The 22713-nt window shown below is 39.6% G+C and overlaps 1 protein-coding gene across 2 annotated transcripts in view; it reads right to left on the minus strand.

Annotated features, from left to right (window-relative positions):
• Positions 1 to 18200, minus strand: part of insyn1 (inhibitory synaptic factor 1) — a 75561-nt gene extending 57361 nt beyond the window's left edge. Inside the window, exons 1-3 of one of the 2 annotated variants that reach the window (XM_084409219.1) lie at positions 17573 to 18200; positions 17069 to 17357; positions 16112 to 16885 (exon numbers count right to left, since the gene is read on the minus strand). In XM_084409219.1, coding sequence (XP_084265345.1) covers positions 16112 to 16255 — 144 coding nt within the window. In that variant the 5' untranslated portion in view covers positions 16256 to 16885; positions 17069 to 17357; positions 17573 to 18200. The remainder of the gene's footprint in view (positions 1 to 16111; positions 16886 to 17068; positions 17358 to 17572) is intronic. The other variant, XM_084409220.1, reaches the window with a different exon arrangement.
• Between the last annotated feature and the right edge of the window lie 4513 nt (positions 18201 to 22713).

Genomic DNA, 22713 nt, shown 5'->3' on the forward strand with positions numbered 1-22713 from the left:
TGGCAGTGAATTTTTATGCGTCATTATATAGTAAAGAATCATGTGACTCTAAAAGTACTGAGGAATTACTGTTTGATTTACCAAAGTTACCAGATGGACATAAGAAATTGCTGGATAATGAAATTACTTTTAAGGAACTCACAGAGGCAATGCAGCAACTGTCTTCAGGTCGGTCTCCAGGAATAGACGGATTGCCAGTTGAATTTTATAAGCAATTTTGGAATCTAGTTGGAGTGGATTTGTATGAAGTGTTTTTAAATTGTTTTAAAGAAAAATCACTCCCCTTAAGTTGTCGACGTGCAGTCCTCTCACTGCTACCAAAAAAAGGGGATTTATGTTTATTGAAAAATTGGAGACCAGTGTCCCTACTATGTCTGGATTATAAGATACTGTCAAAATGTCTGGCTAATATAATTAAGCATTGTTTAGAGTTTTTGATTGATAAAGATCAAACGTATTGTGTTCCAGAGAGATCTATTATAGACAATATATTTGTGTTACGAGATTTAGTTGACTTTAGCCACCTTAATAATAGTGATCTTGGAATTGTATCATTAGACCAAGAAAAGGCATTTGACAGGGTGGATCATGGGTATCTGTTTAATGTTTTAAAACATTTTGGTTTTGGTGAAAATTTTTTATCATATGTAAAATTGTTATACTCCGATGTGTTTATCATGGTAAAGGCTGGTGGGGGTCTTAGTGCTCCAGTAGCTCTTGGTAGAGGGATCAGACAAGGCTGTCCATTGTCTGGGCAGCTGTATAGCCTAATGATTGAACCTCTCTTACATAGACTTAAAAAACATTTACAAGGTGTGTTATTTCAAAATGGAAGTGAAAGTGTTAAATTAGTTTTGTCTGCTTATGCAGATGATATTACGGTGTTTATCACGAGGCAAGAGGATATTAGAAGTTTGAATGAGAATATTAAGCTTTATGAAAAAGCCTCCACTGCCAAAGTAAATTGGGAGAAAAGTGAGGGTTATATTATGGGTCAGTGGGACGAGGTAGGATATCCACAACTTCCAGGTGGCTTGAGATGGGGAAGGGAAGGTTTAAAAGTGTTGGGAGTTTTTATAGGCAATAGACAATATCAAATGAAGAATTGGGAGGGTATGCTGGATAAGGTGTCTGCCCGATTGTCTAAGTGGGAATGGCTATTACCACAGTTGTCTTATAGAGGGAGAGTTCTGGTCGCCAATAACCTGGCAGCGTCTACACTATGGCACAGGTGTGTAGTCATGGATCCACCTGAGGACATTATATGTGAAATTCAGAGGAAATTGGTCATTTTTTTCTGGAGTGGCGAGCACTGGGTCCGAGCATCAGTGATCTTTTTGCCAGTTTGCGAAGGAGGACATGGCCTGGTGGACGTTAAGAGTCGTATCCACGCGTTCAGATTACAAGCAGCAAAAAGATTTCTTTATCAAAAAGACTTGTTATGGACTCCTACAGCATGTGCCATCTTGCAGAGGGCAGGTGGGCTTGGTCTTGATAAACACCTGTTTTTAATGAAACTGGAGGATATGAATTTGTCCGAAATTACTCCTTTTTATCGGACAATGTTTCACGTGTGGAGAAATGTTTTAAAGGTGGACAGAGATGGGAGCAGTTCTATTCACTGGGCTCCTGAGGAACCATTGTTTTTTAACAACATGATCCAGACCAGACTTTTGTCCTCAGTGAGTGTGCGAGCATGTCTGCTCAGGAATGGTATCGTGAAGCTGGGTCATCTAATGGATAAAGATGGATGGAAATCTGTCGAAAATATTAAGGAAGTGACTGGTTTACGATCACAGAGACTTGTTTCAAAAATGATGGAGGAAATCTCTCTGGCAGTACAAAGAACTTATGGAGAAAGTATAGCAACAGGACAAATGTCAAATCAGAATGACATGAAAGTTTTTCCAAGGATCAAGATTTCGTCACTAATGTGTGATGAGAATGAAGGGGAGGTTGCCGATTCTATCTTGAATTTACAGACACCTCAACTGGAGTATCTGGATTGTGCTTCGAAGAAGGCACTTTACCACACAGCAGTTAAGGTGATACACCAGAGGTCACTGAAGAGACAAAAAGCTTCCAGATGGCTAGAGTTGTTGGGACCAGACTTCCTTGTTAGAGACAGGTGGAGGACCCTGTACAAACTCCCTGTAGAAAAGCGAACTGGTGATCTGCAGTGGAGGATCATACACGGGGCGATAGCTACGGACAGGCATGTGGCGCACCTGAACCCAGCAGTGGGGGGGCAGTGTAGGTTTTGTGGTGAGGGTGAAGATCTAGAGCATCTGTTTTTAAAATGCAATAGATTAAATGATTTGTTTGAATTACTTGCAGCTTGGTTTCAGGGGTTTGCAGAAGATTTTTCAGACAAAAAATTTATAGGAGGGTTGAAATATAGATTTTTATTAAGAAGGAGAGTATGTTTATTGAATTATTTAATAGGGACAGCAAAATTGGCCATATGGAAAACAAGAAAAAACAAGGGCCTAGAGTTGGCAGCAACAAATTCTAGAGTAATGTGTATGAGTCTGGTGGCAGCAAGATTGAGAATGGAATTTACATATTACAGTCTCACAAATAATGTACCTGCTTTTTGTGAAATCTGGTGTATCAATGAGGTTCTATGTGTTGTACATGATGATCAATTGGTCTTAGGGTTTTAAAAAAAAAAGTATTTTTATTTTTTGAATATTACATTTTATTATTATTATTATTATTATTGTGAATGAGATATAAATGATGTCTAAATAAAAGTTGTTTAATCCTCTCTCTCTCTCTCTCTCTCTCTCTCTCTCTCTCTCTCTCTCTCTCTCTCTCTCTCTCTCTCATGATGCAGCTTGAATAATGAATCTTGGCCGTGGTCAGCATCTCTTTGATCACGGTGTGCCTGAAGCTGACACCTGTGATGGGGAACGAGGACAGGGACAGTCACACACGCACACACGCACACACACACACACACACACACACACACACACACAGGGCCAGCTGGTCACTCACACACGCTGACTTCGATCTGTTACAGGTGAGGGCCGTCAGAAGGACATCGGAGTGGAGATTTATTACAGACGATTATTGAAGACCTGTTTCTTATAATATCGTATTATTTTATAACAAATAGAGTTTTAATCATACATTTTATGTTATGTAATACTAAAAAATAAAATAATAACAATATGCTCAATTTCATAATAATGCCATAATAATAAGTAAATAAATAATATTAGATTTACTTAATATGACATTGAGCATGTTGACATTGTCATGTTAATAATGATAATAATAAGATACAAACTGATAACAATTATTATGTATAAGTATTATGCATAATAGTGGTGGTGTTATTTCTATGTTCAATGTCATAGTTATGTCATAATAATAAGTAAATATTATTAGATGTATACATATCATTAACATATTAATGATAATACAAATAACATTAATAATAATAATAATTATGTATAACAAGTAAAGCAATGTTATGCTAATGATAATAATAATGCTGATAATCCGCCAGCTGCAGTGCCGGTGTTCTCCAGCAGAGGGCACTCTGTCCATCATGAACTCCAGTTCCCATAAACCCCAGCACCTGGACTCATTATTGTGTGATTACTTCCACCTGTGTGTCAGTGTGTGGTTCAACTCTGCCTATAACATCCCTGTGTTTTCAATTCTTTGCAAAGTCGTGTGTGTGTTACACTGCATTTCTGAGCGTTATCCTGCTCTTGGTTTTTGATTATCTGCTTGTTTTCTGGATTATGCTTTTTGCTTATACATAATAATGTTATTAATTTATTATTATGATCATTATTATTAATACATAATAATGTTATTAATGTATTATTATCATTATTATTATTAATATGCACAATGTCATAAGCAAATCTCATAATATTTACTTATTGTTATATTGAGCACACTAATAATAATTGTTATTTCTTCCTCTATTTATTTTTATTGAATATCCAGCTAAATGAACCAGTGACAAAACAAAGCACATCCTAACTTTATGCTTTGAAACAAGTATATCAGACCTTTTGTTTACATGCTTAATGTCACCATCAAATCTGAAGTATTTCTTGTGCATTTTATGTCATAATGTCTCTTTTCTTCACAATCCTAAAAAGTTCTGTTCATTTTCACTTTGAAATGGGATTTCGGATCCTAATGTTTTTCCATGCTTTTTCAAACCAATGTCTTTGGTTTAATATTCACTTCAGATCTGTTCTACATTAATATGAAACTGTTTCACGATTCAACCTCCCATGATCACAAATTGGTCCAAAACGTCCGTGTCTGGCACGCTAATCTCGGCCACCTCCGTCCATCCGCACAGGTGTAATAAAGACTGAAGCGGCCGATCGAGAGGCTTTAAAGGTTAAAGGCTGCCTCTGCCCTGTTGCTTAAGCTCTGGCTATAACAGTTCATGCTATCAGCAGAAACATTACCAGATCATTGCAAACTGGGTCACGCTGAAATCTTGCAGTCCTGAGATGCTGTGGTTGTTTTAAGAATGAGCGTTCTTTATTTTCAAGGACATCGAGGACACGCACATCGCACATACAGTCGTCGTTCGTGATGTACGCTCAGAGATTACGCTCTGAAAAATGTGTTTGCTCTCCGGATCCCATTACGCATTCAGTCCCTGTTGTAGTTAAGGCTGATAAAAGCATTTGTGCCTCTCCGTGTGCTAAGCATGCTTGAAAAACAATTAGCCCATGTAAAGAGTCAGTCTGCCATTTCTCACCCCATTAAGTTCAGCCCAGTGGTTTAATTCATGGCGTAAAGACGCGCCAGCACCCGTCCCGAGCGTGTCCATCAGAGCAAACCAACAGAGCCGTAAAGAGAGGAAGAGCGATGACGAGGAAAAGAGGACAGGAGAGCAGGAGGCCGATAGCCTGAGAGACGAGGTGTTTTCGCTCTGCGTTCTCAATGCAACAACCTCAGAAAATGGAGAAAATGTGTCTCATGCTGTGCAAGGAATGCAATACCTCTCTAACGGATCGTCTGTGTTTGAGGGCCTGTTTAATAAGGCAAAAAATGAAAACATATTTTGCAGGCATATTTTCCATCCATCCATCCATCCATCCATCCATCCATCCATCCATCGTTCTATCTATCTATCTGTCTGTCTGTCTGTCTGTCTGTCTGTCTGTCTGTCTGTCTGTCTGTCTATCTATCTATCTATCTATCTATCTATCTATCTATCTATCTATCTATCTATCTATCTATCTATCTATCTATCCATCCATCGTTCTATCTATCTGTCTGTCTGTCTGTCTGTCTGTCTGTCTGTCTGTCTGTCTATCTGTCTGTCTGTCTATCTATCTGTCTGTCTGTCTGTCTGTCTGTCTGTCTGTCTGTCTGTCTGTCTGTCTGTCTGTCTGTCTGTCTGTCTATCTATCTATCTATCTATCTATCTATCTATCTATCTATCTATCTATCTATCTATCTATCTATCTATCTATCTATCTATCTATCTGTCTGTCTGTCTGTCTGTCTGTCTGTCTGTCTGTCTGTCTATCTGTCTGTCTTCTCAATACAACATCCTCATCCTCCCTGCTGGAGAAAATGTGTCTCATGCTGTGCAATGAATGCAATACCTCTCTAACGGATTGTGTATGTTTGAGGGCCTGTTTAATAAGGCAAAAAATGAAAACATATTTTGCAGGCTTATTTTTATAAGCACTCAAGTAAAATAAAACTTTCAGAAAACGAACTCTGAAATCTCAGTGAAAGGATTGCATCACATCACAAGTCAACAAACTTCACCGTGAATACAATAAAAAGGGTGATGTTAAAAATGACATTCTGTTCAACACTGCACCTACATGTCTACTAACTCTCATCGCAGTGTTAGTAGAGTATTAGTAGACTGCTAGGGTTAGAATAAGCTGACATGTAGTGGCAAAGTAACTTATAGTCAATAGATTGTCTGTTCGAGGAGCATCAATATACAGAGTTAGCAGATATTAAGCATCAGTCTACTAATACTGTAATGAGAGCTAGCTGACTCATTGGTTCAAAGGGGATCATTAAAATGAAGAGTTACCATTTATTCATAAAGTTCAATGGCTGATGGCGATGAAGCTCCAAATAGGACAAAAACACAATATAAGCGCCATAAAACGAGTCCATACTTCAATACAAGTTACACTTAATCAAAATAATTTGTGGCATAATGCAATAATTTGCAGCCACAAACAATAAACTTCAGCAGTCTCTCTCTCTCTCTCTCTCTGTCTATCTATCTATCTAAGGAGATCTTTTGTACTAATCAACACTGACAAATCCTCTCAATTGAGCTTAATTTGTACTGAAACTGAAGCTATTGAACAATTAGAATAAAGTGCATGAGTCATATGGACCACTTACAGTATCTGCTTTTGCTGTTTTTAGGGCTTTTTGTTTCTTTAAAATGTGTTATACTGAAGAAAACAAAGTGCCTACGGGCTTAGAATTGACATGAGAGTGAGTAAATGGTGGCAGAATTTTCATTTTTAGGTGAACTATTCCTTTAAGTCAAGTGGAAATCTTTGCCTCGGTGTCCAGGAAGCCTCTAATGGCCACTAGAGATGGAGGACCCGGTGCGAGCCGAAGTGGGAGCTAATCCATGGCTTTTACCAGCATGATGAGGCGGTCAATACCACCCTGAACGAGTCTGGAGAAGCTGTAATGAAGCTGGAAGCTCGCAGGGTTTCGTGGCTGCGGGCTTGTTTGCTGTTGGCCTTCAGTTATCACAGCAAAAAGCCTTTTGAAGGGTTTTTTTGAAGTCGAGGGGTTGTTGATATCTTATAATCGTCATGTTATCACACGGGGCTGACGCTAACGTTATCCAGCGCAATGCTGTCAGGCCTCTCTGAAGACTGACTCGTTCCTAAGGTGACACTCGTTAATTTAAGAAATTAATTTGAGCAAAGGAAACGAGGTCAACAGAAAATGGAAATGGGTCTTTGAAAGAGGGTAAAGACGGAGCCGGGGTTTGGCGGCTGGTTTCTCTTCCAGGCCTGCGTTTCCCAAAAGCATCGTAAGCCGACTGTGGATGCAAGTTCCGTCGTTATCAGCAGTTCAACGAGTCGGTGTTTCCCGAAACCATCGCAGAGTTGTGTGTTTGAGCGACAGATCTCGACCTGTGCTTAGAAGAAGAGTTTCTTGTTTGCATGACATGTGGACTCAATAAATCAAGCAAAATAAGCAAGCTGACATTAATTACAATCTATGTCTTTTATTCAGAATACATACAAATGTCATTTACGTCTTTTAGTTTGTCAAGAGATTTAAAGTGTTGTATCTGAAGAGTGCGCATGTGTGAACGAGCTCTAGTGTAAGAACGAGTCTATGAGTGAATCTGGAAATAAAGCAAAATAACTGAGAGAAATGAGAAATAGTCCTCAGATGACATGTCTATCATTTACAGCAAAACATCTAGCGTTAATTCGATCTCAAACAGATTCATTAAAAGTTATTCATTATTACTCCAACACCTGCGTGACATCATTAACCAACGTGGTTGAACGACCACTTTGCGACAGTACGGTTTCGGGAAACAGTCGTGACTAGCTGGTTGATTTCTTCAACGATGAATCGTACTATGATAGTGAAGCAGCGAGTTACGGCGTCGTACGGGAAACACACACCAGGCCGGTGTGAGAGACGGACGGTTAACAGGTCCCTGGATCCACCAAAGCCTCCACATAATCTCCAGCAAATTGAGTCTCCAGCTGCGGGACGGATGGAGGCGCAGCTTTGGATGAAAGAGGGAATCGATGCACTGGCCAGCCGACGAGAAAGAGCAAACCCGTCCAGTTTTTTAAAATCAAGTAACAGGTTTTCTGAGTTTGCATGTGTTTTTTGTTGATCGTATTTGATACATAAGACTTTTATGCCTCAAATAGTATGATAATAGTGAGAAAATGGGGGAAACACCACCTCAATTTTATTCAGAGGCCCAAACTGAAGAAAAATATGCCATTTGGTGCAGATGCAGATATTTCTATGGACAAAAATAAATGAAATTCTGATGCTTGTAATGTCAATCAGTGAGATCTGTATAAAAGAACAACAGATACTGACATAAAATGCATATAAATATCAATATCTGCCAATAGTATGCCTTAGTTTTATGATCAAAGCTCTGTAGTTTTAAAACATATAATGCAATACAATGATGATTGAGAGATGAACAAATAAATCATCATATTTGATAATAATACTCACAATTTTCAAAATAAAATAAAAAATAATTATGGATAATCAAGTAAACCTGAGTTGCTTCAGTCCAGCAAATAAAAGTTTCATCTTGAAATAAAAGTTATACGGTAAGTCAGTAAAAATTTCAAAGCAAAAAGACACGTAAAGCATAATTATACTAAAAGACTTTATCAATCAGACGACAGAACGCATGGAGTAGATTGTGTGTGACAGGTTTATCAGCAAATGTTTGATCATGTTAATCGTTTAGAGGTCTTAGAAATGTGCCAAAATCTCTTTAATATCTCAAAATATATAAATATACATGGAGACTCCATCTTCTCAGGTTTCTCCTCAATTATCAGGGCTGTAAATGTGAGAGGACTGAGTTCAGGCGGTGCATTTCAAAGGTCGGCGGCGTTCAGGTTCAGACTGGTTAACGTTTTCAGGGAAATCACAAGTACTTCTGTCCTTCATCCACTTAAATATGAGAAATGGCAGTTTTAGGTCGATGCAGATAGCAGAAAATAGACTGTTAAGTTGAATTAGTTTGTGTGTCTTGAATATGTCAACAAGAAGATTAGTCAGAGCCCAAGTCACCCGCAGCTGATGCCCACCATTTACAGTCAAAAGAAATCTGAAACATGCTTGTTAGTAATGCTTATATCATTTCAATTATGTTTAAACATATTGAGCACAGATCTGACCTTAAATGGTTGTAATTGAAAGGCGCTTTGGAGTACAGACCTAAGATTGGTCTTTAAAAAAATAAAAAGATACTCAACATATTATTGCTGAAGCGAAAGAACTTCAACTAAATGAAAGTGTAAAAAAATATAGAAGTTTAGGTTTACTGTAAAGGAAATGTGCTGAACTAAACATCTTTTATTTCATACAAAATATATATTTTCATAAATTTGGCCTCAAAATTGCTATAAAATCAAAGCCATATGTCTGACCAAGTTGTGTTCAAACAACTTTAAGGTTTTAACGCACCGTTTTCCATAAACGTTTTCACTGGATGAGTTTTGGATGTGTTCCTAATTTATAATGATTACTAAAAGATGTGGAAAAGGGCCATAAAGAAGCGTGCCAAGTTAACAGGCTATAAACTGAAAATCATATTTATATTTCTTCAATATTGTGCACTGAAAAAAATTGGTGTACATGTTCACTCAGAAATTGCTAGAAAATGTCATGCATTATTACAAAGAAATGGCAAGTAACATTGAATTAAATGTGGAATTTTGAAGTAGAAAGATTTTTAATAGTGTTTAAAGCATTTGCTTTATTTGCATCTTTTGACAGTGTAGTTTGGGCTATGATTGATGTTGACCAGGAACATCTACTTTTGCTTTTGAATCAAGCACTGTTGGATCTGATGAATCGGCATGAAAGAATCTCTACATTCTAGAGCGCATCCTCAGCGCCTCTAGTCGGGGCGGCGCTGAGGGGTTAGGGCGACTCTAAGGGCCCACGCACTTCTGGGGCCCCAGAGATCAGTGTTATTAGTAGTAACAGTACTAGTAGTAATGTAATAGGGGGCCCAACCTCATATTCTTCCATAGGGCCAAAAATTGCTAGCGGTGCCCTGGCGTGCAGCGTAGCGGACGGCGTGCAGAAGGAATCTAAGACGGAGTAAACAGTCTTTGATTCGGGGTTTAATCCCCCCCGTGCCGAGAGACGCTCCGGTCACACACTCGCTCTGTCTGTCGTGGGACTGAGACTTTATCCTCATCACTTGCTACTATCTCTCCTCCCATCACTCATCTCTCTCTTTCCCACTCTCTCCGTCTCCATCTATCTAATGCTGTGCGTGTGTGAGTGTGTGTCTGCTTTCAGATGTTCGGCCCCACTGGAATAGAAAAACATTTTTCTGGACTCAAAATGTGCCTCCTGTGGTCACATCTAAATTCACAGCTTTTATTGCAGCCGAGAAGCCCAGCCTGAAGCCCAGGTGAAGAGAGCACCACACATAACTAATAGATATCGCCATACTTCCACAGTTCATTGATCACATTTGGAATTGCAAACATTTATTTTGTATTACAGGTTTTCTCAAATGCTATGTTTGAATATGCAAATTAGGCAACATCTAAGTCAATATTCACTAATGTGCAGAGCAGAAATCTGAAGCTTAGGCAAAGACAGGTTCAAAATGTGGTTACACTTTAATAGTTACATTCTACTTGTGCTTACATTGATAAATACTGAGGAATATTAGTTAACTAGATGTACTATAGAGTTATGGTTCGGGTTAGGGTTAATTGTGCATAATTTACTGTTATTACTATAGTACATGTAAAAAGTGTTACCCAAAACTCTTGTTTCATTTTGTTGATATATTAGAGAAAGTTTTTTATAAGAGGATTTTGCATTTCTTTTTTTTTCTTTTTTTTATCACTCCATAAATACTGAAAATACTGTTAACAGACAGAAAACAAACACATTTACACCATGTTTTTGGGAATAAAATGCTCTATATATCAGGCGATGATATATGAACAAACCTTCAGAATATAGATAGAAATAAAACTGTAAAGTCTGGTGTGTGTAAAGCTGCTGAAGTGGAGAATACAAACTGTATAAAACTGTATTTTGGACGCTTTAGTTCCACAACACAATACGAAAAGCCAAATAAACAAACAAAGTTATTAGTGTCTTGCCTGAAGGTCACAACCACATTTTTGCAGAGTTGTGACTTTACATTATCTACGTCAACATAAGAGTAAACATAAAATCAAAACTCGATTTACCTTATCTTCATCAAAACACACTATCTTCAACTATCAAAAAGTAATAACTCGCGATGTCTCTGAACTGACTTTCCGTTCCGGCTGACATCAGAAATCCTGCTTGTTACGTCAACCTTTCACAATCCAATCAATTCCGGATGGATAAAATCAAATCCTGTCCTAAATCTTTCCTCGTTGAATATCCAGCATCGTATATATGGGTTGAGAACAGCATTTCTTTTCGACTTTAACCGCTGACATGCTGTTACTGTAAAGGCCACTTTTCAACGGTACAAGCTTTGTGTGGTATTGAAAAGAAACGAGCCTCCGGCACAGTCTGATGTTATTTGATCAGAGCTGCTCAAGTGAAGTCATTTCTGCCTCTTTTGGCTTGATTGAGCCTTAAAAGTGCTAGATCTCTGAAAGCATCCAACATGACTGTTGCACGGGAACACAGATGTGATGGATATATGCAAACGTAATCATGTTGGAAGGAATCGTTCGACCAAAATCTAAAATTCTGCCATCATTTAATCACACTTATGTTGATCCAAACTCTTTGAATAATCCACAAGCCAGTTTTTTTTTTTTTTTTTTTTTCAAGCAATTACAATTAATGATGACGGGAGCTTCAAAGCATCGAAAAGGACAAATAAGTAGTTCAAAAGTTTGGGGTCGGTACGATTTTATAATGTTTTTGAAAGAAGTTTATTTTCTGCTCACCAAGGCTGCATTTATTCAATCAAATATATTGTAGATCAGTTACATTTTGAAATATCATTACAATGTAAAACAGCTGTAATTTAACGTGTAATTTATTCCTGTGATCAAAGCTGAATTTTCAGCATCATTACTCCTTCAGAAATCATGCAGAAACACACACACACCTTTCAGAATATATGGTGTTTTTGCCAAATTTTTGAGAATAATAATAATAAATAAAAAAAAATACATTCTTGAAAATCTCTACTTTTGTGTTTCAAAGAAGAAAGAACATTGACCGACTCAAGTGTGAATGGATGACGACAGAATGTCCATTTTGGAGCATCCGATTCCTTTAATGAGTCGTCTCATTATTATTTCAGCGAGGACATTAAAACACACCGAGCGTTCGGTCTGAAATCTGGACTGTCAGGAAGCCATGTTTGCTGTTGCATCACCGGCTCTGCTTCTGTGTGATAAACCAGTCTCTCAAATTACTGCGCTCAGGCAGAGACACTTAACCAAGCGTTAGACACTGCACTGGAGCAAAGATAAGTACTCTTTGTCCAAATGACACTCGTCCCTCTCATTACATGCTGTGAGACACAGTCTCCTCTCCGTATTGTGTCTTTCTGTCTCTGTCTACTTACTCTCTCTCTCTCTTGTGCTCTTCCCTAGAAAGAATTTCCACTCTCTTCTGACACTTAATTTCAAGCACTTGTATTTTATGACAATCCATAGGCAGCTCGTGTGGGCCTTTAACCGGAGCCGTAATGGGAGTGTTTATGTTATCGATGGCTTTTGCATGTTGTGCTCCGGCCCGTGGAGAATTCAGACGGGATTCGGCTCGCTGAGGGCAGAGCCAGTGAATCGACTCATTAATGAAATATATTGATCATCAAATTCAGTGCAACTACTAGCGGACTCCAGTGGGAGCGTTATCTGTTTCAGTCAGCGTGATAATGCAACGCTTAAAGGCAAATAAAAGCGACTGCGTATGATCTTATAACAATATTGTGAATAATGTAATGTGCTTAATACGTATAGATGTTTTACTCCAAATCAATTTACAGTAGGGCAATTGCACCGAGTCCCTTTGGAGCAGCGATGGGTTAAGTGTTCAGCTCGAGAACACAATGGCGGTAGGACAGAAACAGGGTCTGTGTTTAATGGATCATCTCTAAGTGGGATCAAACCTGCCGCTTTACAGTTAAAAGCCTTCAGCAAACTGAATGAGGATACCGGTAATTGCCAAAATGTACCAAGGTAAGCATCAGAAGTGGCATTTCTATTCAAAGTGACTGTGTTTGAGTGGAAAACAAGTGGATTTTGGATGCAAAATGCTAAAAAAACAACAACACACACTCACAAGCGCACACACACTGCATTAATAACACAAATATTGCAATATGTTTCACTTTGTTAACATTAGAACTACCAACATTTTAACAGCATTTATTAATCAGTCAGTAAATATACAATTATTCATAGTTAATGTTCATTCATAATGCATGAATGTTCATTTATTTAACTTGAAATGTAAAGAATGATTATGCTGTAAAAGTGTTCATTGTTATCTTGATGTTATCTTGATATCACACACACACACATATATATATATATATAAAGCGTTTGTCTGAAACACTGTCGAAATCAATTAATGTCTAAATTGAGTGAGTTCATTAAGTCGTCGTCTGCCGACCCTCATGTCGCTCCAAACTCGCACGACCTTTTCATCAAAGTTATTAGCTATTATCAAAATGTCAAATGGTGATCACTAGCTGTCAAGTTTGTCTCTAATTTAAGTTCAGTTGTAATTTAAGAATTTTTAATTCATGCCCATGGTAAAGAGTTGTCTTCATTATTAATGAAACCCATCACAGGATTGCCTAAACCACTCTTCTGGTTTGCGCTGCGTCTCCTACTTGAACGTCGGAGGGAACGAACGACAGCATTTCCCTCAGCGTTTGTTTGCGAGGATGATCTCAGCCTGAGGCGGTTAGCATTAATTAAAAAGTGCGGCAGCAAAAGCTTGAGGGGTTGGATTTGAGTTTGAGTGAATGGGAGGAGATGTGAAAAGATCTCAGGCTCGTGTGAGATGCGAAATTCCTGCGGATTGACAGAACTGATGACTAATTCAGAGCTGTTTGTGCTGTTTTATGTAAGTTACTGGTAGAGTTACATAAGTCTTTTCCATCTCAGCACAAACTTGCAGCACTCTGAAGTCAAACAGGGTTAAAGGGTACAAACACACACGTACTCGAGCTCACACACACACACACACACATATGCTCTCAAACACCAGGAGCATTCGTTCTCTGTGGCCTATGAGGGCTAGAGATGGTTTAGCTGTAACGCTTTTGATCTAACGCTCCCAAACGGGAAGAAAAGCAAATGTTTCTACAAGCAAAACTACTTGCTGATGTGTCAATACAACAAACACACACAGTAGGGACTTTCCATTGACTTTTTACACAGAGCTTATGATATTTCCCTACCGGCTAAATCTCATGGAAACCTTTTTACATTTTAATAGTTCAATTAAGATATTGTTCTGTATGTTTACCAAGCCATTTTCCTCTTAACGGCCAATGACTAGCCTCAAAATGTACGTGACCTCAGCTTTTACTGTCCTTATGGGAACATTCGGTCCTCTCTCTCTCTCTCTCTCACACACACACTCAGGCAGAGTCTGCAGTCTCATTACGTGCGATGTGACCCCATTATTGCGCATCCCTGAAGTATCATCCAGCATTGAGTGTCATCCATCAGGCAGTCCTCTAAAACAGCCAAAAGAATTAAAGATTTTATCCAACATTCACCATCTACACATCTTCCCCTGGACTGATCATCAATACTCCTTAACGTAAACCTCTACAGACATCCCATACACACACACACACACACACACACTCCCGTCAGCTTTTAAACATTTGACTTTATTTTTAGCCTGATCCATATGTAGTGTGGGCGTAGAGCCGTTTACGGGCTACTCCGAGTCCTGGTGTTTATAAATAGCCGGAGCGAGCATTATTCCCACATCATCAATCACATTCGGGAGCTCGGGAGAGACTCGAGGGTGTAGTTCTGCTGTAGTCTGGGCTTCATGAGCGGGACGGGCTAATCTGGAGGGGAACAGATGCCGGTGCCTCCAAAGATGAGCGATGATTCGGGAAGGGCGAATTCCTAACTGGTGTACAAGCCTAGAAATATTCAAAGTCCAAATGGAGCGAGAGAGAGAGAAACGAGTCTCGTGATTGTAGCAGAAAGCAGAATTCATTATTTTCTCTCATACATGCGCAATTCTCATCACTTTCATTTCTAAACAAATCATTGCCCATTTCTGTTCCAAGTACATTTCTCGCACACACAAATCTATTCAGCTGAAATGTGACATTGACGCAGACACACACTTGTCTTTTTTTCAATGCAGTCAGCTCACTCCTAAACACTGAGAGAGGAACACACACACACACACACACAGAGGAATCTTTTCATCTTGTAACCATGGCAGTTGGTAGAATACAGTAGGAATCCAGCCGATAACAAAGTGCTTACATAACTATAGCATTGCCAAGCCCGACTCCTACCTTGCACACCTCTTTCCCTTTTTCTTCTGCCTCTCACTTTCCCTCTCTATTTTCCAGCATGATCACTTTGTAGCAGATCCATCATTAGGCATTGCAGCGGATCCCAGACATGTGTCACGTCATTGCCACGGGAAAAGTGCACTACTGTATCTTCTGGATAAAGCAGCTACACATCTCTCTTTCATTCCCAAATTCTCCTTTGGTTTTCAGTACAATGAAAGTGTACAGCCGTCTGTCGGAAGCTAGTGATTACAGTTTATAAAGTTTTAAATATGGATATTTTTCTTAAACAAATGCATTGTTTGCTTCAGAAGGCCTTTATTAACCCCCCAGAGCAGTATGGATTACTTTTATGATGGATGGATGCACTTTTTTGGGGTTGAATTTTTCTCCAGCCATTCACTCTCAATATAAAGCTAGGAAGAGCCAGGACATTTTTTAATATAACTCCGATTGTATTCGTCATACACACCTAGGATGACTTCAGGGTGAGTAAATCATGGGCTAATTTTCATTTTTGGGTGAACTATGCCTTTAAGGCCTCGCTTTGGTTTTCAGTGCAATGAAGCCTACTTCAACCTGGACAGCATTGATTATTTATCACTGCAACTGTTCTATCATTTGGCATTGCAAAGGATCCCGGACATGTGTCACGTCATTGTCACGGGAAAAGGCAATCTTCTGTATCTTCTGGATGAAGCAGCTACACCCCTTTCTTTCATTCCCACATTCTCATGTTAAGGCTTTGGTTTTCAGTGCAATGAAGCTACATTTATGCCTGGAAACCTGGAAAGCATTGATTATTGATCTCGTCTTCAGGATAACACTCGAACCTCCTCGTCTCCCTCAATAGTAGAACCGAAATGAGATGAAATGAGTAGCGATCCTTACCTCCCGCAGTTCATGTGCCACATCTTTCAGCTCTTTGAGGATTCCTTCCAGCTGCTCGATCACCATCTTCATGTGGCTGCGGATCTGTTCTCTCTGACTGCGGGTCTCAGAGGGTTCCCGGGCTTGAGCTCCGCTCTGGGACATCCTTCACAGGCTTCTCACGGGCCGGGGAACGGAGCGCTGAGGGCAGGGCCGAGCCGAGCCACGATCCATGTCTGGGGCCTCCGGGAGCCGCAGTGCTACTGATCCGATCTGGGGCTCGGGACACACGGGAAGGGTTCAACATCTTAAATACGCCTGGGCAGCCGAGAGACCTCGCTGGGTCTGGGGTCAAGCCTCCTCTTGAGGTGTACGACGGGGCATCTCGGGGTTCGGGAGACTGACACGGATGGAACGGGAGATGCCGGAATCATTGAAGGATGCTATATCCGAGAAATACACACTCCAGGGGGAAGAAACAAAATGTGGTTCATTTCATTGTAGCTTGTGTGGAAGAGTCCTTATGGGTAATTCTGGATGGAAAGCTGGTGTCTATGACGCAGAATTCTTCTTTTCCATGAAGACATGCTCGTATTCAGCAACTGATCCACGGCAAACTCTCATAAAATCCAATTTAGGAAGAAAAAGGAAACTCCCAAAGTTGCATTTCTTTCAGAGAATGATTGAAGTGCTTCTTTAAAAAAAAATTTTTTGTCTTTTTTTGCTTGGGTTTGAAGTAAAAAAAGTCAAACTAAAAGATGAAATATTCCAACTTTCATTTTCCTTGAACTGGATCTGGAATAAAAGGAGAGAGAGAGAGAGAGATGTTAGTTCAGTCAAAAACAGACAGTGTGCTTCTATATTATGTGTGTACATACGTATGTTTGTCCTTGCGCATTTGTGAATGTCTGAAACGATAAACCAAGGCAACCGACTTAATGCTGTCAGAGCGGTCGGCAAAATTATAACTACACTTACAAATAAGTGCTGTGATGGTGTTTCACACGTAATCCCCCACAGGGTGTCAGACGAAACGGTGCATCCTTCGCTCCGGGTCAGAGAAGCGTTTCTCACACCTTTCCTTAAATGGAGACGGATCACAATCTTTCATGCCCTTTTTGAATAGCGCTTTGTTCTTCAAAAAAAATGTAAATCATCAGAGGAGGTAAATTCCATGTCTTTTTGCCCCAGGAGGATTGGAAGGGAAAGAAATAGGACGACTTGACCCTTCAAAACCTCTGCTGCTGACAAAATTGGCAGGAGGCACCTGGAAAGACAGGAATGAGAGCAATTTCTCTGTGTATCTGGTAACGTCTCTCTCTCCCGGTCATTTTTTATTTCCCTCTCCCCCACTTTCTATTCTCTCAGACACACATCTTGATTTTCTCTTTTAACCGTGCTCAAGCTTCAATTTACTACACAAAATCAATTACAGACAGCAAAGAGAGACCAAGAAGAACAGATACAAATGAACACGCTCACCAAATTGAATCGCTCCAGCCCCAGTGGAAATACTCTTCATAACACAGTGTTCTCTCTCACTCCTTCCCGTTCCCGTTTCTCCGCCGGTCAGTGATGTGCGGGTTTGCCTTTCCTTCCTCCTGAGAAGGAACAGCGGGAACACAGTTTTCGGATCGGCTGAGATCGGATCATCCTGTCGGTTTTGTTGCCACGTCAGTCACCATCAACTGACTGTCTCCCTCCCACCTCTCTCTCTCTTTCCCACACACAATCCCACTCTTTAATGTCTTTCCTTTCACTTGTCCGTCCAGCCACACTCGCCCACCGTCAGAAGGAGGGTTCGTTCAGATCTGTCCTTCAGTGGGAGGAGGAGGAGGAGGAGGAGGAGGAGGAGGAAAGATTGGCCCCGGTCCCTCTCTCTTCTGGAGCCCTGGCTTCTTCAATCCTGCGTGGAATCCTGGAACTCCTCGAATGCGCTTGTTGCCGCGGCGACCACTAGATTCCGTCTCGCATTCCGTCTCCCCGGTGATGCTGACACCTCCTGTCGCCGTGACGATGGAGGGATGCTGCCTTTGCCTCCGATTTGAAACCCTGTGGATTCACACGCACTCTGGTCCCCTCTCTCTCTCTCTCTCTCTCTCTCTCTCTCTCTCTCTCTCTCTCTCTCTCTCTCTCTCTCTCTCTGTCCCTCCTGCCAGATGGAGGGAGGAAGAGGCTGGAGTTTATGGACAGGCTTTGGCTGCTAGTGGAGACGGCTCTCTCACTGCCTCTAAAGGATGGGGGGGTGAGAGGAGGGACCGGTTTAAAGAGACAGTAGCGAGATTCACACTGTAATTCTATCTCTTCGTCTATTCATAGCCCTCCATTTTATTTATGGGTGCCTATAGCCCTTCTCTCTTCTAGTGTATGTTATACATCCCTTTTTGCGAAGCACAAATTTTCTGGTTTGTCATAAAAATATCATCATCTAACATCTTTAATATTTTACACTCTAAAAAATGCTGGGTTGTTTTAACCCAATTTTGGGTCAAAAATGGACAAACCCAAAAAATTGGGTTAAAAATGCAATTAAAAAGATTAACCCAATGGCTGGGTTTGTCCATATTTGACCCAAAATTGGGTTAAAACAACCCAGCCTTTGCTGTTTTGTATATGTTTTCTAGTTTATAATAAGCACAAATCCTGGAGGGTTTCTGTAGTCTTATGTTCTTTCACCACTCACAGGCACCAACAAATTGAGAAAATGATGCTGAGTAAAAGATTCCCTTTTGTATCTTCCTCTTTGATCAATAAAACATTTCCCCCTTCATAAACTCCGCACATTAACACAATGTGCACACTTGGCATCAAACATATGTTTAGAGTCGGCACACTGTGTTTTCAGAGCGCTGTATTGGCTTTCTCTGTGTTTGTTCTTCTCCACACACACTTCTGTAGTCATTTCAACTGAAACCACTTCACGCAATGACTGTGTTTTGCAGATAATTTCAGCTAATTTGGGGAATTTTAAAAACTTTCTGGTTGATAATGTAACTGTCAATCATCATATTTTCATTTGAATTCCAATTAGCCTACACTTTTCCTTAGAGCAATTTGCATACAGAATTCTAATTGGTCTTTCTTTCTTGTATCCGTTTAACTATTCCAGCCAGCAACGGCTCAATCGCAGAACAAAAGCTTGAAACCTAAACTTACCTTTTAAAACGTACCTCATTTGCTGCATGAAATTCTCTTCAGGAAATTCAAATCTAGTTATGACGAGGGTAATATGTGGGTTAATTAAGGGGCTATTATTGATCTACAGCTATGAAGAGTGTGATGGGTGAATTCTCCGTTTCCAAAAGCAAAAGCGTCCCAAAGGCTCTACGTATCTGTGAAATAAGATTATCTATAATGCTTCGGGTGCTTGAATTCGCTTATACGTAAAGCCAAAGTGTGTAGCTGTGTGTGTGTGTGTGTGTGTGTGTGTGTGTTCACATGTAGGGTCAGAGTGAGTGTGTGTGTGTAGGAGGAGGCTGATGTGGCATTATTCTCACAGATCTATGTAGAAGTGTGTAGGCTTTGAGAAGCAGTCGTTCTGCTGGATGACAGAGAGATGTCCTTGCGATCCTTTAAAAGTCACAGATCATTTCAAACTCTCTTAAACACCTTTACAGCCATCCATAATCCTGTTTAGCATAATTTGGTGTCTAATGAACATTGATAACGGAGTCTGCGGTTGCACATTTGTAATCGTTGAAGAGTCATCGACACACACACACACACACACACACACACACGCGAGTATCGGCGTTTGACTGCCTTCGTCGCCCCTCTCCTGCCGGTATGATATTTCTTCAACGCTAAGGTCATTCTGACTGCTGGTTTTTACTAGCAGAGCTGGAGCGAGGCCAAGGAAATATCAGCCCCACTTAATATTTCTGTCCTGGATTTATTGCACCTGGCCCGATTATGGGGAAGTTTTATAGAACGCAATATTTTTCTAGCAGGGCCTCACGCTGGTGCTTTCACAGGTGTACCTCCAGAGGAAATCACTCGGGTAATGTGGTACTACAGAGAGAGGGCAAGGGAATAAAGAAAGTGTTGGAGGAGAAGAAAGCGAGAGTCTAGTGAGAGTTTATTTGACCACTTCTGTTTACACAGTATTGAGCAATCATAGCCCAGTTATTTGATACTTCAAGATCAAGTATCTTTTTATTAGACGAGTCAGTGTTTGGCTGGCTTGCCGCGCGCCGAGATGCAGCCGACGTGTCTCAGTGTGTGTGTGTGTGAAGATTTATTTTTTCTCATAAACCAAAACTTGAGGGACCCGGCCGGTCGATGGAGGTGTTCTAACCCTGTTCCTGTTTCTTTGTTAAAATATAGCCTCTCGTCCATCACAGCCGGAGCTTAGTATTGGTCAGAAACTTCATGCTTCACACGGCTATTTTAAGACGCATTTGAAGCACACATCATTTTTTCTCATTGCAAACCTGTGATTCTCCTCTCCACAAGGTGGCGCAGTGGTGTAGTGAAGTCCCTGACACTCACAAAAGAGCAACACAGAGAACACTGGACCTGTGGCATCAGGATCTGCTGTTCATTTACAAGAATGTTTTGGAAATATATTTGGAATTTCTGTTTTTAAAGATGCACTGTTTGGTTATTACATCATTATTAATTTAATAATATATTTATGTGAAGTATGAACTCTCTCTGCATTTGAGAAGTATCATATTTGGTGTTTTCTTTTCTTTTAATTTCACACATAAGGTCAACAAAAATAAAGCAGGGTTATTAGAGTTAACTAAAACTAATATATATATATATATATATATATATATATATATATATATATATATATATATATATCTCTATATCTCTCTATATATATATATATATATATATATATATATATATATATTATATATACATATATATTTTTTTTTTGTTACTGGAAATTTAAATCAAGTTAACTGTGATAAAATAAAATAAACTTCTTTTTTTTTCAACTAGTTGGCAACATTTTTTTTTTTTTCATTTAGTGATGTACTAAAATTACAAAACAAATTATTAAAAATGAATAAAAACTACATCGATATTTAAAAAAAAAAAAAAAAAAAAAAAAAAATTATTAAGGCTTTAGGTAAAATTAAAAATGAACACATAATAATTCAATATATTAATAAAAAACAGCTTCTCAATGATTCTAAAATAACACTGATTTAAAGTAAATATGACACTAACATTGTATATTTCCTTCATTCAAACACGTTTATACACAGAAATTAGACTTCATAGTCACACTTTAAATTAGGTATCTTACATTAAATAATAATAATTGTTAGCTACAATGTACTTATTCTTGTGGGATCCGGGATAGGTTAGGGACAGGTTTGGTGGTATGGGTTGGTTTAAGGGTTCCTTAAGATGTAAGGGAATGTCAGAAATGAAAGGTTAAAAAATTAATTACAACTGTAGGTTTGCATGCAGGTGTTTTAAAGGGGTCATTAACTGCATTGTTTTATCATGTTTCCTTGGATGCACTTATAATGTTAGTATGATTTTTACATCAAAAATGGTCATAAGAAATAAAAGGCATTTTTCCTAGCCTGATTTTAGCCTCTGATTTGAACGCTCTGTTTGAAGGGGCGTGTCTATGTGAGACTTCAGTGTAAACGCCCACTGCTGTGATTGGCTGTGAGACTTCAGTGTAAACGCCCACTGCTGTGATTGGCTGTGAGACTTCAGTGTAAACGCCCTCTGCTGTCATTGGCTGACATATTTGCATAAGAAATAAGTATTACATGTGGAACTCTCTCGAAAACTTTTACCACGGTTTTACTATTTCAGCTCTCAAGGTTAACTAATCGTGAAAAGTATTAGCATCATTTTTAGATCGGTTGCAGTGATGAGCATGTAGCCGATCACAGACATGTTGAGCGCATGAATGCAGTGATCTCATCATTGCAACTCGATTTAAGCTCACTAATGAATGCTTTCAAATGCTTTTATCCAACTATTAGTGTTCTTCAATGTGGGCCTCTGACGAGAGTTCACGGGAGCGCCAGGACGCATGCGCGAGAACTGAGATTACGGCGTTCTTCTTCTACTACTACTTGTTACTGGCTGCTCACTCCTTGGGAGTATTACCGCCATCTACTGTACAAGATGACGTCCCGACATTGCTGGAAGCACAAAACGGTCTGTTTATAAGCAGAGGAAGACGCGCGCTGTATGTAAGCTATTGAATTCGACACTTATTGTGATTTAGGTCTCGATGATGTCGGGACGTCATCTTGTACAGTAGATGGCGGTAATACTCCCAAGGAGTGAGCAGCCAGTAACAAGTAGTAGTAGAAGAAGAACGCCGTAATCTCAGTTCTCGCGTATGCGTCCTGGCGCTCCCGTGAACTCTCGTCAGAGGCCCACATTGAAGAACACTAATAGTTGGATAAAGTCGTTATTTTTGTTGTTTTTCCGCACAAAAAGTATTGTCGTCGCATGATAAACTTAATGTATAGCCACTGTAGTCACTTGGACTATTTTAACGATGTTTTTAATAACTATTCTGGGCCGGCGAGTTTCGGTCCCTCTGAAAGCCTATGGAGGAGTGAGACAGCTGTCAGATTTCATCAAAAATATTTTAATTTGTGATCCGAAGATGAACGAAAGACTTACAT

This window comes from Rutilus rutilus, assembly GCF_951802725.1.
Source record: "Rutilus rutilus genome assembly, chromosome: 5".
Lineage (NCBI taxonomy): Eukaryota > Metazoa > Chordata > Actinopteri > Cypriniformes > Leuciscidae > Rutilus > Rutilus rutilus.